At 40.9% G+C, this 18,136-nt stretch overlaps 1 protein-coding gene across 1 annotated transcript; it reads left to right on the forward strand.

Moving 5' to 3' along the window:
* Positions 1–13,670: 13,670 nt before the first annotated feature.
* LOC120219919 (olfactory receptor 6C2-like) lies at positions 13,671–14,609 on the forward strand. Its single transcript, XM_039216835.1, has one exon. It carries the CDS (start codon positions 13,671–13,673, stop codon positions 14,607–14,609), a length of 939 nt encoding a protein of 312 aa, XP_039072766.1.
* The last annotated feature ends 3,527 nt before the right edge of the window (positions 14,610–18,136 follow it).

Here is an 18,136-nt window from a genome sequence, read left to right on the forward strand (position 1 = left end):
GAACCCACGAACCGCGAGATCATGACCTAAGCGAAAGTCGGATGCTTAACCTACTAAGCCACCCAGGCACCCCGATAAACCACATCTTCTTGATCCATTCGTCCGTTGATGGACACTTAGGTTCTTTCCATGTTTTGGCTATTGTTGAGAGTGCTGCTATGAACATTGGGGTACATGTGCTCCTATGCCTCAGCATTTCTGTATCCCTTGGGTAAATTCCTAGCAGTGCTACTGCTGGGTCATAGGAGAGTTCTATTGTTAATTTTTTGAGGAACCTCTGCAGCATTTTCCAGAGGGGCTGCACCAGTTTACATTCCCACCAACAGTATAGGAGGGCGCCCTTTCTCCACATCCTTGCCAGCATCTAGAGTCCTCTGATTTATTCATTTTAGCCACTCTGACTGGTGTGAGGTGGTATCTCAGTGTGGTTTTGATTTGTATTTCCCTGATGAGGAGGGATGCTGAGCATTGTTTCACGTGTCTGTTGGCCATCTGGATGTCTTCTTTGGAGAAGTGTCTTGTCGGGAGCCGTTTCTGAACTCACTAGTGGAGAAAAACTCCTTGTGAGGTTAAGGTAAGTTTGCATGGACTCTTACCATCAGATGGCGACCGATTTCCACCCCCATCAATTGTTTCTGCTTGAGCACCAACCCCAAGGCACCTTGTTGATTTATTGGGAGTGACTTATTCTGGCCTTGATATGCTGATTGCACTTTGTGAAGGAACTTACTGTAGGAACTTCTTTTTTGGTTATGGGAGCAACATTCCTGAAAAGCCTGTTTTTCTTAATACCTCCCATTAAGCGATAAACAGGCTATTGACCCCTGCTCACAAAGAACTAACTTTTGCCTTTTCTGTGCTATAAACATTATCCGGTTTATATCAGAATGCCACTCCTGGCCTGTTCCCCATACACCTATGCATATCAATGTTCTGGAAAGTTTTACTGATCAAAGAATTTATCATCAGAATGCCACTTCTGTGCCATCCCCCGAACACTAAATCTAAAATAAAGTTGAGTCTCAGATAGTGCAGAGAGGCCTGGCTGATGACCAGAAAGAATCTTGTGCCTCTGTCATCCCTCTCTCGCTGACACCGTCTGTCCTTCAGGGACCCCTGGACTGGCTGGAGCCAGACTCCGGCATACTGGCACCTGAACAATGGACCTGAAGGTAATCTCTTTAAACTGTGTCTTTTTCATTGCATTAGTCAAGATGGTTAGGATTCCACCATAGGGTTTCATGAAACCCCCTGCATAAGATAAGTAGGATTAGTTGGTCAATAAGCAAAGAACTGTTTTTGAGAAGTTATGGGCCATAAAGAGTCTAAGGAAAGGAGACTCTTTATAGATATAATACGAAACATGCTTACAAAAAAAGGGGTAAAGGTGTCCCCTCAACAAATTGCTCGATTTTTTCATTTTGTTCAAAAAGTGTCCCTGGTTCCCCGAGGAAGGAACTGTCAGCATAGATATCTGGAATAAAGTTGGGGATGAAAATTGACAATGTTATATTTCACAAGGACCTCAAAAAATCCTGGTCAAAATTCTTTCTCTATTGACCATCATAAAGGAGGTGTTAGAGACCTCAAAAGATATTTCAGGAGTCTTCAAGCCCACCGGCCCCCCCCCCCATGATAACAAGGTGGACTCAGAGGCTGTTCCCAACTCCACCACTACAAAGGTTTCAAATTTAACATCAAACAATTGGGCTTTCCCTGTTCAGACTACAGGGACTTTCCCTCCATCTAGTCCACTTCCTGCCATGCCACTTTCAAAAGGAGTAGGGCTCAGAGCTGCCGTTAGAGAGGTGGAAAAAGAGGGAGATACATATTTTGTTCGCTGCTTCCCCATTGCTCTTGGGGGAGAATTTGATGAGGACACTTTTTGGGAACCTCTTCCCTATAAGATTGTTAAAGGACTAAAATTTACCTGTACCGAATATGGGCCCTATACACTCACATTGCTAGAGGCCCAAATATCCCGCTGGATGACACTTCATGACTGGATTCAGGTTGCAAAAGCATGCCTGTCAGGAGGCCAATATCTGCTATGGAAAGCAGAATATGATGACCTAGCTAGAAGAAGAGCAGTAATAAATAAAAGGACGAATAGGAGAGACATTACCCTCGATAAACTGGGCGAGGGTGATTTTTACACTGCTCAAGCTCAAATGTATCTTGACAAGGACACCTTACAGCAGGTCACTGATTGTGCCTATAACGCATGGAGAGCTTTGCCAGTTGGAACAGGCAGGACTGTTACCTTGGGAGAAATCTGACAACGATCAGATGAAAGGTATGAGGATTTTATATCTATACTCATGCAAGCTGTTAGAAGAGTAATAACTAATGATGAGGCAGCAAACATTCTCATTAGACAACTAGCATTTGAAAATGCCTTTTCTACCTGCCAGTCTTTATTGTGGTCCATAAGAAAAACAGGCACCTTAACTGATTATGTCAAACAATGCTCTGATGTAAGTCCTGCCTTTATCCAGGGCGTGGCTATCACACAGGTTTAGAGGGAGAAACATATTCTCAATATGTCAGGTCTTTAGGGGAGTCAGGAGGTACTAAGAGTGAAAAATCTTCCTCAAGGTCCAATTGCTATTCTTGTGAGCAAGTGGGACCTTTCAGTAGGGACTGTCCTACATAAAAAACAATTACCTCTCTGCTAACCCACCTGTTCCTCAGGTGATAAATAATAACAACATGCCCAGGATTATATGCCCTAGGTGTCAAAAGGTAGTAAATCTAAATTTCACAAAAATGGCCAACACTAGGGACCAATCTCCAAAAATCTCAGGACCAGGGAAACAGATTAAAAGGCCAGCCCCTGGCTCCAACACTAACTGGGGCAACCTCCCTCAGTCCTCTCAATCCGTTCATCAATTTCAATCAGTCTCTGAGCTCTATAGGGCAACTCCAGGCAGCGCAGGACTGGACCACCGTTCCACCACCAGCACAATACTAACACCTGATTCACCTCCTATAACTATTCCCACTGGTGTAAAGGGGCCCCTGCCCTCTGGGGTAGTTGGACTAATATTGGGACGGAGCTCCATCTCCCTTCAGGGGATCACTATAATCCCTGGGGTGGTTGACGCCGATTATCAGGGAGAGACCAAGGTGCTGGTCTCTCCTCCTTCTTCCACCAAGCAAAATTTTAAGGATCAGAGAATTACCCAGTTACTATTATTGCCTTATTATCACATAGGAAAGGATGCCACTAATGCCCCTAGAGGAGAAGGAGGCTTTGGCTCTAGCGATAAGGCCTTTTGGATACAGGAGATTAAGGCCTCTAGGCCCACTCAAGTATTGCAGATTCAGGGAATTCCTGTTCAAGGACTCCTAGACACCGGAGCAGATGTCTCCTGCATCGCATGAAAAGATTGGCCCTCAGCTTGGCCGACTCAGAATGCTCCTGGTACTCTTGTGGGTATAGGACAGGCTTCTAAGGTGGCAAAAAGCTCTCAAATTCTAAAATGGTCAGATGAGGAACACAATTCAGGAACTTTTTGTCCTTATGTTATTCCTTCCATCCCTTTTTCTTTATGGGGATGACATTTTATCCCAAATGGGAATGTTACTTTACACCCCAGATGACAAGGTCGCTAGTCAGATGTTACAAATGGGGCTTCATCCCAACAAAAGATTGGGCCAGACACAACAGGGTATGATAACTCCCATAAATATAAAACCCAAATTGGACAAAAAAGGGATTGGCTATCCAAATTTGTAGAATATGCCATTGTTCCTTTTGCTACTGACCCAATAATCTGGAAGTCAGATGATCCTGTATGGGTAGAACAATGGCTCTTAACTTCTGAAAAAATAGCAGCAGCAAGACAACTTACAGAACAACAGCTTAAGGAAGGATATATCGAGCCTTCCAATAGTCCATGGAATACTCCCATTTTTGTTATTAGGAAAAAATCAGGTAAATGGAGATTGTTGCAAGATTTGAGGACTGTTAATGCCATCATGGAAAGCATGGGTTTCCTTACAACCAGGGCTCCCATCCCCTGTAGCTGACCCAGATGGATATCATATAACCGTAATTGATTTACAGGATTGTTTGCCTTTAGCTTGTCTGCTTGCTCATTATAAAAAATCCTAGGTTCTTGGACTCAGGGCCACACATTTAGAGTTCTGTGTTAACACTGTGGGGTCCTGTCCAGTAATAAAGATTCCCTTAATTCGGCTTCAGTGGTCTTGGTTGGTCTCTGTGTCTCTCGGCATAACATTTTGGAGGTCCCACCGAGATTATGGAGAGCCTAGACCTCCAAATTTCTGTCTTTTTTGCCTGCACCCTCCTTGGCTCCTGAAGGTGTCCTGGGACCCAGGGAAACACTCTTTCCTGCCACCCCAAAAACGGTCCCAGTTAATCTGTGGGAGTAACCTTTCTAAACCTCCAGAGGTAAGTCAGTTTATCTTCTAAATTCTAAATGCACATGTGCTTCTGTCTGGGGGATTAAGTGAAAGGCTGGATGCAGCTACTTCCCGCCCCTGGGGCACACTGAGCCCATCGGTTGGGCCCTTCATTAAACCTGTAAACCTATTTTGTTGCCACTTCTGTATCTGTTTTGTCCTGTTGTTATTGTCATTCTTTTAGTCTTATCTGTAGGAATTCTGTGGGGGTGAATGTAATAACCTCTGGTGTATATGTGAGTGTGAATGTGCGACTCAGTCTGGCTTGCCTGCCGGGGTTCGATTCTGTGCCTCCATGGGTGGGCACCCTTAAGGTCCCCAAAGGCCTATGGAGTCTGAGTGGTCCCATCTGTGATTCTGTGGTGAACGGCATACAGTCTATGGTGACATTGTAATAGCTTCCAATTGTAAGTCACAAAGCTGAGACCGCTATGGCTAAGCATCACCTAAGTTCCTTTGAAACACGGCCAGACTGGCATCTGACTAGTCTCCTCAATTAGAGGGGGAACCCCCACCCCTTTGCCTGTCCTTGCGACACTGACTCAAGGGAACATTATGGAATTGGGACTGTGTGAATAAGGGATTTTTGGAAAACTATAAAATTATGTAAATTAAAATGGCCCACTTTTGATGTAGGGTGGTCTTAACCATTTGCATCTGGTATGTTGTAGCTGGATTCCCAGATTAAACAGGGACACTGGAAGAATGAGTGCCTGAATCAGAAAGGGCCCCCCCAAATCCACCAGATTTTGGGAGAAATCTCGAGAAGGAGACCTTATTGGTTTGGCTGAGATAAAATCAGACTGAAGAGGATGTTAACTTCTTCTTTTGTGGTTATGGGAGCAACATTACATTCCTGAAAAATTCTTAATACTTCCCATTAAGAAATAAACAGGCTATTGACCCCTGCTCACAAAGAACTAACTTTTGCCTTTACTATACTATAAACATTATCCTGTTTATATCAGAATGCCACTTCTGGGCTGTTCCTCATACACCTATGCATATCAATGTTCTGGGAAGTTTTTACTGATCAAAGAATTTATCATCAGAATGCCACTTCTGTACCGTCCCCCAAACACTAAATCATAAAGTTGAATCTCAGCCAGTGTGGAGAGGCCTGGGTGGTGACTAGAAAGAATCTTGTGCTTCTCTCATCCCTCTCATCACCGTCCATCCTTCAGGAACCCATGGACCAACTGGAGCTGGACTCCGGCAGTGTCTGTTTTTGTCTTCTGCCCATTTCTTTACTGGATTATTTGTTTTTCGGGTGTGGAGTTTGGTGAGTTCCTTATAGATTTTTGATGCTAGCCCTTTATCCAATATGTCATCTGCAACTATCTTTTCCCATTCCGTCAGTTGCCTACTAGTTTTATTAATTGTTTCCTTTGCCGTGCAGAAGCTTTTTATCTTGATGAGGTCCCAGTAGTTCATTTTTGCTCTTGATTTCCTTACATTTGGGGATGTGTCAGGTAAGAAATTGCTGCGGTTGAGGTCAAGGAGGTTTTTTCCTGCTTTCTCCTCTAGGGTTATGATGGTTTCCTGTCTCACATTCAGGTCCTTTATCCATTTTGAGTTTATTTTTGTGTATGGTGTAAGAAAGTGATCTAGTTTCATTCTTTTGCATGTTGCTGTCCAGTTCTCCCAGCACCGTCTGTTAAAGAGGCTGTCTTTTTTCCATTGGATACTCTTTCCTGCTTTGTCAAAGATCAGTTGGCCATACATTGTGGGTCCAAATCTGAGTTCTCTATTCTATTCCATTGGTCTATGTGTCTGTTTTTATGCCAGTACCATACTGTCTTGATGATGACAGCTTTGTAGTAGAGGCTAAAGTCTGGGATGGTGATGCCTCCCGTTTTAGTTTTCTTCTTCAATATTACTTTGGCTATTCGGGGTCTTTTGTGGTTCCATACAAATTTTAGGATAGTTTGTTCTAGTTTTGAGAAGAATGCTGGTGCAATTTTGATTGGGATTGCACTGAATGTGTAGATTGGGTAGTAATGACATTTTAACAATATTTATTCTTCAGATCCATGAGCATGGAATGTTTTTTCATTTCTTTGTGTCTTCTTCAATTTCCTTCATAAGTTTTCCATAGTTTTCATCATACAGATCTCCTATATATTTGGTTAAGTTTATCCTAGGTACTTTATGTTTTTTTGTGTAATTGTGAATGGGATTAGTTTCTTGATTGCTCTTTCTGTTGCTTCATTGTAGGTGTATAAAAATGCAACTGACTTCTGTACATTGATTTTGTACCCTGTGACTTTGCTGAATTCCTGGATCAGTTCTAGTAAGCTTCTGGTGGTGTCTGTTGGGTTTTCCATGTAAAGTATCATGCCATCTGTGAAAAGTGAGAGTCTGACTTCCTCTTTGCCAATTCTGATGCCTTTTATTTCCTTTTGTTGTCTGATTGCTGATGCTCGGACTACCAGCACTACGTTAAACAACAGTGGTGAGAGTGGACATCCCTGTCGTGTTCCTGATCTCAGGGGGAAAGCTCTCAGTTTTTTTCCCATTGAGGATGATATTAGCTGTGGGCTTCTCATTAATGACTTTTATGATGTTTAGGTAAGTTCCTTCTAATCCGACTTTCTCGAGGGTCTTTATTAAGAAGGGATGCTGTGTTTTGTCAAATGCTTTTTCTGCATCTATCAACAGGATCATATTGTTTTTATCTTTTCTTTTGTTGATGTGATGTATCACATTGATTGATTTGCAAATATTGAACCAGCCCTGTAACCCAGGAATGAATCCCACTTGATCACGGTGGATAATTCTTTTTTATATGCTGTTGAATTCGATTTGTAAGTATCTTGTTGAGGATTTTTGCATCCATATTCATCAAGGATATTGGCCTGTAGTTCTCTTCTTATGCTAGGTCTCTGTCTGGTTTGGGGATTAGTGATGCTGGCTTTGTAGAATGAGTCTGGAAGTTTTATTTCCATTTCTATTTTCTGGAACAGCTCGAGAAGAATGGGTATTAACTTTGATTTAAATGTCTGGCATAATTCCCCAGGGAAGCCATCTGGCCCAGGGCTCTTATTTGTTGGGAGATTTTTTGATAACTGATTCAATTTCTTTACTAGTTATGGGTCTGTTCAGATTTTCTGTCTTTTTTCATGTGAATTTTGGTAGTGCATGTGTGTTTAGGAATTTGTCCATTTCTTCCAGGTAGTCCAGTTTGTTGGCATATAATTTTTCATAGTATTCCCTGATAGTTGCTTGTATTTCTGAGGGGTTGGTAGTAATAAGTCCATTTTCATTCATTATTTTGTCTATTTGGATGCTGTCTGTTTTCTTTTTGAGAAGCCTGGCTAGAGGTTTATCAATTTTATTTTTTCAAAAAACCAACTCTTGGTTTCATTGATCTGTTCAACTCTGGTTTAGTTTTGTTTTGTATTTTTTAAAAATTCTATATTGTTTATTTCTGCACTGATCTTTATTATTTCTCTTCTGCTGGGTTTGGGGTGTTGTTGCTGCTCTGCTTCTAGATCCTTTAGGTGTGCTGTTAGATTTTGTATTTGCGCTTTTCCTAGTTTCTTGAAATAGGCCTGAAGTGCAATGTACTTTCCTCTTAGGACTGTCTTTGCCGTATCCCAAAGAGTTTGGATTGTTGTATTTTCATTTTCATTTGTTTCCATAAATTTTAAAATTTTTTCTCTAATTGCCTCATTGGCCCATTCATTCCTTAGTAAGGTGTTCTTTAACCTCCATGGTTTTGGACGTTTTCCAGACTTTTTCCTGTGGTTGATTTCAAGTTTCACAGCATTGTGACCTGAAAGCGTGCATGATATGATCTCAATTCTTTTATATTTTTTGAGGGCTGCTTTATGTCCCAGTATGTCATCTGTCTTGGAGAATGTGCCATGCACTTGAGAACTAAGTGAATTCCATGCCCTCAGGATGTAGGGTTCTAAATATATCTCTCAGATCCATCTGGTACAATGTGTCATTCAAGTCCCTTGTTTCTTTAGTGATTTTCTGTCTGGTTGATCTATCCATTGCTGTAAGTGGAGTATTAAAGTCCCCTGCTATTAGCACATTCTTGTCCATAAGATTGTTTCTGTTTGTGATTAACTGCTTTATGTATTTGGGTGCTGCCGTATTTGGTTCGTAGACGTTTATAATAGTTACCTCTTCCTGATGGATAGAATCTGTAATTATTATATAATGCCCTTCTTCATCCCTTGTTACTGCTTTTACTTTAAAGTCCAGTTTGTTTGGTATAAGTATGGCTACTCCAGCTTTCTTTTGACTTCCACTAGCATGATAGATATTTCTCTATTCCTATACTTTAAGTCTGAAAGTGTCCTCAGGTCTAAAATGAGTCTCTGTAGACAGCAAATAGATGAATTTTTTTTTTAATCCATTCTGCTACCCTATGTCTTTTGATTGGAACATTTAGTCCATTTACATTCAGTGTTATTATTGAAAAATATGGGTTTAGAGTCATTGTGTTCTCTGTAGGATTCCTGCTTGTAGTGGAACCTCTGGTACTTTGTGTTTCTTGCAACATTTCTCTCAAAGAATCGCCCTTAGGATTTCTTGTGGGGGTAGTTTAGTGGTGATGAATTCTTTCAATTTTTGTTTATTTGGGAAGACTTTATCTCTCCTCCTATTCTGAGTGACAGGCTTGCTGGACAGAGTATTCTTGGCTGCATATTTTTTCTGTTCATCACATTGAAGATTTCTTGCCATTCCTTTCTGGCCTGCGAAGTTTCAGTAGATAGGTCTACCACTACTCTAATAGGTCTCCCTTTGTATGTTAGGGCCCTTTTATTCTAGCTGCTTTTAGAATTTTCTCTTTGTCCTTATATTTTGCCAGTTTCACTATGTTCAGCCATCCAGAAAATCTATTCAAGTTATGTCTAAGGGGAGTTCTCTGTGCCTCTTGGATTTCAATGTCTGTTTCCTTCCCAAGATTGTGGAAGTTCTCAGCTACAATTTGTTCAAGTACCCCTTGAGAGCCTTTCCCTCTCCCTTTCTCTTCTGGAATTCTTATGATACGGATATTGTTCCATTTGATTGTATCACTCAGTTCTCGAACTCTCCTTTCGTGCTCCTGGATCAATTTATCTTTTTTCTCGGCTTCCTCTTTTTCCAAAATTGTGCCTTCTAATTCACCTATTCACCTCTGTGCCTCTTCAATCTGTGCATTGGACTCCTCCAGTTTATTATGCACTTCACTAATAGCACTTTTTAATTCATCACAACTATTTTTAAGGTCAATAGTCTTTGTAGCAATAGCTTCTCTGATGTCTTCCATGCCTTTTTCAAGCCTAGCGATTAATTTTATGACTATTGTTCTAAATACTTGTTCAGTTATGTTGCTTATATCTGTTTTGAGCAGTTCTTTAGCTCTCACTTCTTCCTGGAATTTTTTTTGGAGGAGAGTTCTTCCATTTCATCATTTTGGCTAGCTTTCTGTCTCTTGTCAGTTTTAAAAGCTTGTTATGTGCTCTCCACCTGTGAGTACTGCTGTATTAAAGAAGGCTCATTGACTGTCCAGGGCCTGTCTGTTCAAGAAGTATTCTTTTAATGATATCTCTTGGTCTCTCTTGTTGAGACTTCGGTTATTTTATTTCCCTACTTGTAGTGATATTTGGGACTCTCCACCATGTGTACTTTGTCTTGTTTCTTGACGTAGCCCTGAAAAGGAAAACAGACAGACGAGCACACAGGGAACAAAGGCATGGAAACATGCTGACAAATCCAAAAAACAAGGAAATGAAAGGGAAAAAGAAAAAAGAAAAAAAAAAGAAAAGGAAGAAAAACCAAAAGACAAAAGACAGTCTAAAAGCATAAAACCAGAATTCCCAGCTACAAATAAAAGAGCAAGGTGTATGCAGTGCTGATGGAAGAGCATATACAAAGAGAAATGACAGGGTGGGGAGAAAGCAAAATTGGACAATGATGAGCCAGAGAGACTAAGAGGCTTAATTCAGAGAGAGAAAGAGGAGAATGTGGTAGGAGGCGAGGAGAAAGAAACAAGGATAATGTTACCCAAAGAAGCTATATAGTCTGACTTTTCCAGAGAGAGAGAGAGAAAGGAAGGTAATGATGAAGGTGTAGAATATGCATCTAGAGAATGGATTAAATGTGACTGTTTAAGTGAACCAATGACCAGAGTGCCCAGTACAGTGGAGGGGAGGGATAAGAATGAGATAAGGGAAAATATATCTGAATAGAAAGAATTGATCTAGAATTAATCACAGCAATGCATCCATGTTGATTTTGCCCCACGCTCTGGTAAAAAAAAAATAAAAAAACAAAAAAAATCTCTCCAGCACAGATGGATATGGTTTGATGTAGGCAGATCTCACCTCCATTGCAGCCTTCAGGTCTCTCCCTGAGGACCTGCCTTGGTGGTTGTGGGGAAAAAAAATGGTTGTGCCTCAGTCTCTCTGAACCAAGAGTTGCAAATCACTCTTTTGGATCTGATCTCCCTGTGCCGCGGGCGTAGGCAAGGTAGGCCGTGTTCTATGTCAGAAGCCCCTCATTGTTTCCAGATTTTAGTCTGCACACTTTAATGATACTGCCTGAAATTAAATCCCGCAGGACAGGCCTCTTGCCAGCTGGGGATCGAGCCAGGAGAGCAGTGGAGCAGTCTCCTCGTACCTCCTGGGACCAGGGCACCCAGCCCAAAGAAAGCACTACAGCTAGAAATAGGATCCCTCTCCCTCCAGGGCTGAGGTTTTTCTTTTCTCCAGGGACAGTTCTATGAGCAGTTTCAGTCACTCCTTATCTTCCCCTCGTCTCTCCGCATCTCTCCACGGAGGGGGCTCCTTCCCCTCCATGTCTCCGGGTCCCGGCCCATTTTTATCTTCCCCAGTTTACAATTACACACCTATGAGGCTGTCTTCTTAGTAGACTCTGTCTCTTTTTGTCCCAGCCTCTTGCGGTTCAGTGTCCTATGGCTTCAGGTCTTCTCTGTTTGAGAGATGCGGGTGAGCAAAATGTACGGAGCTCCCTACTTCTCCACCATCTTGCCTCTTGCCCCCAGTAAATTGCACTTTAAATTCATTAGAGATTTTGAATCAGCACCTCCAAGGACTCTTTAAAGTAGTTTTCAGCATGCATGTTTCGGTGGAGGAAATAAACAGGATGGTAAGTGTAAAGATATGTTTGTCCAGAGAAAATCAGGATACCAACTTTTGCAGAGCTAGAGAGGCTTGTGAACTCCTCATTGATCTTTAAGTTTATTGTTTTTCTTATAGTTTCCTAGCATAGAAATGTTCCCAATTTTAAATTAGAATAGTATTTTTTATACATTCAGAAACCATGTGTATACATATATAGTTAGTATATGTATACACTTAACTGATCCTATTAGTATGTTTTTGTTCAACTGTAAGGCTCACTAGGGTCATTTGAGGTATAGCTTCCTGGTGAAACAATGTGGAATGTCAAAGGTGAGTACTGGGACGTTTTCAGGCCAAACTTCATCAGTCAAAAATGTGGGAAGGATTCATTTTATGCATCATTAAGTTGGTGCAATCCCATGTACCATGATTTGCCTGAAAGAAACAGGTTTATAATCACTCTCTCTAGATCTTTCCATTTCTCTGTCTCTTCTTATTCATCTATCTGGTATCTATCTATATTTATATACCATATGTCTCAATTACCACTGGTAAACATTCTATTTTTTTTATATCCACCATTTTTCAGTACTGATATCACCTGTTTGCAAAGCATTTGTCTCATAAACCCAGGGTAATGCACCTTTTTCCATCATGATCTCTGTAACCTGGCAAGGCACCATAGTAATCTGTACTTGATGGGAGTTGATTTTATGTGTATGTATCTACTTATTATTTTTTGGAGAGAGAGAGAGAGAGAGAGAACACGCAAGCGTGAATGACAGAGAGGGGCAGAGGGAGAAAGAGAATCCCAAGCAGGCTCTACACTCCAAGTGGAGTCTGATATTTGACTGTGGAGCCTGATGTATGGAGCTCAATCCCATGATGATGAGATCATGACTTGAGCTGAAACCAAGAGTTGGATGCTTAATGGACTGAACCAACCAGGTGCCCTGATAGTACCCATTTAAACTTCACAGTAACCTTATGATATAGCATTCCTGTTACAACCACTTCATATTAGGAACTGGGAGCACAGAGATGACATAACTTGCCTAAGGTCACTGAGCTAGTAGATCACAAAGATGTGAGTTGATTCCAGATAAACTGTTTCAAGGTCTATACACTTAATGCCTGTGCATTACTGAAACATGAATCACACTTCTGTTGACAATGAAAGAGGGAAAGCAAAGTATGTTTTGATAAATCCTTCAGCTATTTGTAACTTTACCCATGGTTTTCAAATTATATTAAAATAGTCATGCATTTGGGCGCCCGGGTGGCTTAGTTGGTTAAGCGTCCGACTTTCGCTTGGGTCATGATCTCGCGGTTCGTGGGTTCGAGCCCCGCGTCGGGCTCTGTGCTGACTGCCAGCTCAGAGCCTGGAGCCTGTTTCAGTCTGTGACTCCCTCTTTCTCTCTGACCCTCCCCTGCTCACGCTCTCTCTCTCTCTCCGAGAAATAAATAAAACATTTAAAAAAATAAAATAGTCATGCATTAAAGCCCTCTCTGCTAAGGACAGAGATGAAAAATAGGGGGTAAACAGACAAATTTAAAGAAAATCAGGAGAAAGGGCTATTAAAGGACTATTTTCTGGGAGAAATCCAATTGACTTTTAAATAATGCCTAGTTCCTTAGGAGAGAGATTTGGAAAATCTAAGTAGGGCATAACCACAACCTCCATATATTTTGCATCTTATCAAGCACTAAAACCTAAAGCAAAGGCATTTTAAGATTTAGCTTTTGAGTGCAAAAGTCTTGGAATATGGAGACTTTATGACACATCAAAGTATGGCTCAAAAGCTGTCAACTTCTGATCTAATAGGGGAAATCTCCTCCAAAATATGGGCTTAAAAAATGAATTGGAAACAAGTGCTGTGAACTGGGAGACCATGAAATATTTAAAAACAATTTCAGTAGCAGCAATTTTCAGGAGAAACTTCCCATAGTTTAGCTTCCCAGCTGTATATTTCAGTGGAGCGGAGAGAATTACCTCATCAAAACCTGATTATCAAGTTACAGAAGAAAATGCATGTGACTTTGTTTGCTTAGTATTGGTAGACACTGTCTGATTCTGTCATATTACAACATTGATCCTCAGATCCAATTTCTGTGACATTTATGGGAAGATTGGGCAGTAGTATGAAGTCAGTGATGAGAAACCATTCGGCAATAACAACGTTCACCATACTGGGTTTGACAAATGACCCACAACTAGAGATTCTGGTTTTTATCTTTCTGTTTCTCACATATATGTTAAGTGTCATTGGGAATCTGGCCATAATTTCTCTCATCTTGGTGGATTCTCATTTAAAAACAGCTATGTATCTTTTTCTTCAAAATTTCTCCTTCTTAGAAATCTCATTCACAACTGCCTGTGTCCCCACATACCTGTACATGATATCATGTGGGGTCAAAACCATCACCATCAAGGCCTGCTTCAGTCAAATCTTTTTTATTGTTCTCTTTGGAGCTACAGAATTTTTCCTCTTGGCTGTGATGTCCTACGACCGCTATGTGGCCATCTGCAAACCCCTGCATTACGTGACCATCATGAACAGCAGAGTCTGTTGGAATCTCATCCTCTCTTGTTGGGTATCTGGCTTATTGATTATCCTTCCACCCCTTGGTTTGAGCCTCCATCTGGAATTCTGTGACTCTGTTATAGACCATTTTGTCTGTGATGCTTCTCCAATACTGAAGAATTCATGTTCAGATACGTGGTCCATAGAGCAGCTGGTCATAATCTGTGCTGTGTTGACCTTCATAATGACACTCGTGTGTATAGTTCTGTCCTACATATACATCATTAGGACAATTCTAAGATTACCTTCTGCCCAGCAAAGGACAAAAGCCTTTTCCACCTGTTCTTCCCACATGATTGTTGTTTCCATCACCTATGGCAGCTGCATTTTTATGTATATCAAACCTTCAGCTAAGGATGAAGTGACCATTAATAAGGCAGTTTCTCTGCTCACGACATCTGTTGCCCCTTTGTTGAACCCCTTCATTTATACCCTGAGAAATAAACAAGTAAGGCAGTCTTTCCATGACATCCTTAAAAGACTTGCATTTCTCTCAAAGAAATATTAGATTCTCAACTTGGGAATTTAAATTGAAGTGGAAAACAATTTATTATATACTGAGATGATACCATATATTACAAACTATCGATTTATCATATAGGTGGATATTAAGTGATGGGAGTTGTGCAGTTCTCATTATATTGAGGAACAATAAATAAAATTGAGAAGATAATCTAAGGAAAAATTGTGATGGGCACAGCATTATGCAGATGCACATTATGCAGATTTTTCTACTCTGGAATGTCTATATCTTCCTAATCTACATTTCAGTCAACTCTTTTTAAATGTTATTTGTTTGTTTATAAAGCATGAGCAGGAGAAGAGCAGAGAGAGAGGGAGAGAGAATCTGAAGCAGGTTTGGGGCAGTCAGCAGAGCTTGACTCATGGCTTGATCCCATGAACTGAGAGGTCATGACCTGGGTTGAAATCAAGAGTTGGACGCATAACCAACGGAGCCACCCAGGCACCCCACAACTCTTTTTAGTCTTGTCATGTATACCTTAGTCATTAGTCTTGTGTGTTGAATCTATTCCATTCTTGTCACTGCTTTTCCCTCCTTGCAACAGTGCTTCTTTCAAAGTATTTTCTCTTTTCAAGGGCATAAAAACATTGATTTTTAGGAAACACAAGCTCCCTTCACATTCAACTCTACTTTGTTAAAGCTGCCTCACCATAAACATGTGGATTTGAAGAAAATTGTAATAATCATTCTTGTCTCTTGTAATCTGAACTTATTAAAACATGTGTAAAAAATCATGAACATAGACACGAATGTAACCAAATAGTCTGTAATGATAACTGATAGGCTTTGTTTTCTGAGTAATTATTCCAAAAGCAACTACTGATGCAAGCCAGGTAAAACACAGAAATCATTGACTTGAAGTCATCAGATTTTGCTGAAACAATGAGGACCAGAGGGGCTGAGATTATGAAAAGGGTAGAATGGAGGAAAGATGAACTAACTGGACAGCCACTGAAGGGGTCGGGGACAGTGTGGAGAGGTCCTGGGGCAGCCACTTTCTTATTCCTTTATGTCCCCCACCTCCCTCCCTCATGGCCTGTTTGTAAAATAATCTTTTCTGTGGGGGGGAGGGGGGATGGGCATGGAGGAGGACACTTGTGGGGATGAGCACTGAGTGTTATGTGGAAACTAATTTGACAATAAACTATTTGTAAAAAAAAAATAAATAAAAAAAATAAAATAATCTTTTCTGTCAGGTAAACATCAAACTTTTTATTTGGTATTAAAATTTTTTGTGCTATTTTAAAATAATGAGTGAGTTGGAGAATATATGAATTGACTTTATGTGTTGAATAAGTATTTATACTTGTCTCAAAATATTTAAAGCAGATATTTAAAGCAAAGTATTCAAAGCAGTAATTCCTAGATTGGATTTACCATGTATATGAATTCACTAAATCATGTGTAAACAGTTTTAAAATTTAAAAAACTAAAAAGATTTTTTAAATGTTTTTATTTCTGAGAGAGAGAGAGACAGAGAGAGAGAGAGAGAGAGAGAGAGAGATCAGGGGAGGATCAGAGAGAGACAGAGACACAGAATCTGAAACAGGCTCCAGGCTCTGAGCTGGCTGTCAGCAGAGCCCGACATAGGGCTTGAACCCACGAACCGTGAGATCATGACCTGAGCTGAAGTTGGACGCTTAACTGACTGAGCCACCCAGGTCCCACTAAAATTTTTTAAAAATGTTTATTTATTTTTGAGAGAGAGAGACAGAGAGACGGAGAGAGACAGAGAGAGAGAGCGAGCAAGCAGGGGAGGTTCAGAGAGCAGGAGATACAGAATCTGAAACAGGCTCCAGGCTCTGAGCTAGTTGTCAGCACAGAGCTGAGGTGGGGCTCGAACCCATGAACCGTGAGATCATGACCTGAGCTGAAGCTGGACTCTTAACCGACTGAGCACCCAGGCACCCCTAAAATTTTTAAAAAATGTTTATTTATTTTTGAGAGAGAGAGAGAGAGAGCGCGCAAGCATGAATAGGGAAGGGACAGAGAGACAGGGAGACACAGAATCTGAAGCAGGTATTAGGCTCTGAGCTGTCAGCACAGCGCCCAATGAGGGCACGAACTCGTGAATGAGATCATTACCTTAGCCAAAGTCAGACGATTAACTGAGAAACACCCAGGTGCCCCCATAATTATTTTTTAGTTTAATTTATTTGTCAAGTTAGTTAACATACAGTGTGTACAATGCGCTCTTGGTTTCAGGGGTAGATTCCTGTGATTCCTCACTTACATACAACACCCAGTGGTCATCCCAACAAGTGCTCTCCTCAATGCTCATCACCTATTTTCCCCTCACCCCAGGCTTCCCCCATGAACCTTCAGTTTGTTCTCTTTATGGTTTGACTTCCTCTCTGTTTTGTACTATTTTCCTCTTCCCATTCTCCATGGTCTTCTGTTAAGTTTTTCAAGTTCTACATGAGTAAAAATATATGGTATCTGTCTTTTTCTGACTTATTTACATATCATAATACACTTGAGTTCCATCTATGTTGAGGCAAATGGCAGGATTTCATTCTCATTGCCATGTAGTATTCCATTGTAAATATAACCACATCTTCTTTATCCATTCATCAGTTGGTGCACATTTGGGCTCTTCCATAATTTGGTTATGGTTGAAAGTGCCACTATAAACATTTGGGTGCATGTGGCCCTGTGAATCAGCACTTCTGTATCTTTTGGATCAATTCCTAGCAGTGCTATTGCTGTATCATAACGGAGTTCTGTTGTTAATTTTTTGAGGAACCTCCACACTGTTTTCCAGAGCAGCTGTACCACTTCGCATTCCCACCAACAGTGCAAGAGGGTTCCCGTTTCGCCACATCCTCACCAACATCTGTTGTTTCCTGAGTTATTAATTTTAGCCGCTCAGACTGGTGTGAGGTGGTATCTCACTGTGGTTTTGATTTGTATTTCCCTGATGATGAGTGACGCTAAGCATCTTTTCATTAGTCTGTTGGCCTTCTGGATGTCTTTTTTGGAAAAGTGTCTATTCATGTCCTCTGCCCATTCCTTCACTGGATTATTTGTTTTTTGGGTGTTGAGTTTGTAAATTCTTTAAGATTTTGGATATTAACCCATTATCCTATATGTCATTTTCAAATATCTTTTCCCATTCCGTTGGTTGCCTTTCAGTGTTGTTGACTGTTTCCTTTGCAGTGCAGAGGCTTTTCATCTTGATGAGGCCCCAGTAGTTCATTTTTCCTTTTAATTCCCTTGCCTTTGCAGACGTGTCAAGCAAGAAACTGCTATGGCTGAGGTCAAAGAGGTTGTTGCCTGTTTTCTTCTGTAGGGTTTTGATGGTTTCACGCCTCACCTTTAAGTCTTTCATCCAGTTTGAGTTTATTTTTGTGTGTGGTGTAAAAAAGTGGCCTAGTCTCATTCTTCTGCATGTTGTTGTCCAGCTCTCCCAGCACATTTGCTAAAGAGATTGTCTTTTTTCCATTGGATACTCTTTCCCACTTTGTCAAAGGTTAGCTGGCCATACATTTGTGGGTCCAATTCTGGGTTCA

The sequence above is a fragment of the Hyaena hyaena genome, unplaced genomic scaffold (genome assembly GCF_003009895.1).
Source record: "Hyaena hyaena isolate Hyena2069 unplaced genomic scaffold, ASM300989v1 scaffold_655, whole genome shotgun sequence".
NCBI lineage: Eukaryota > Metazoa > Chordata > Mammalia > Carnivora > Hyaenidae > Hyaena > Hyaena hyaena.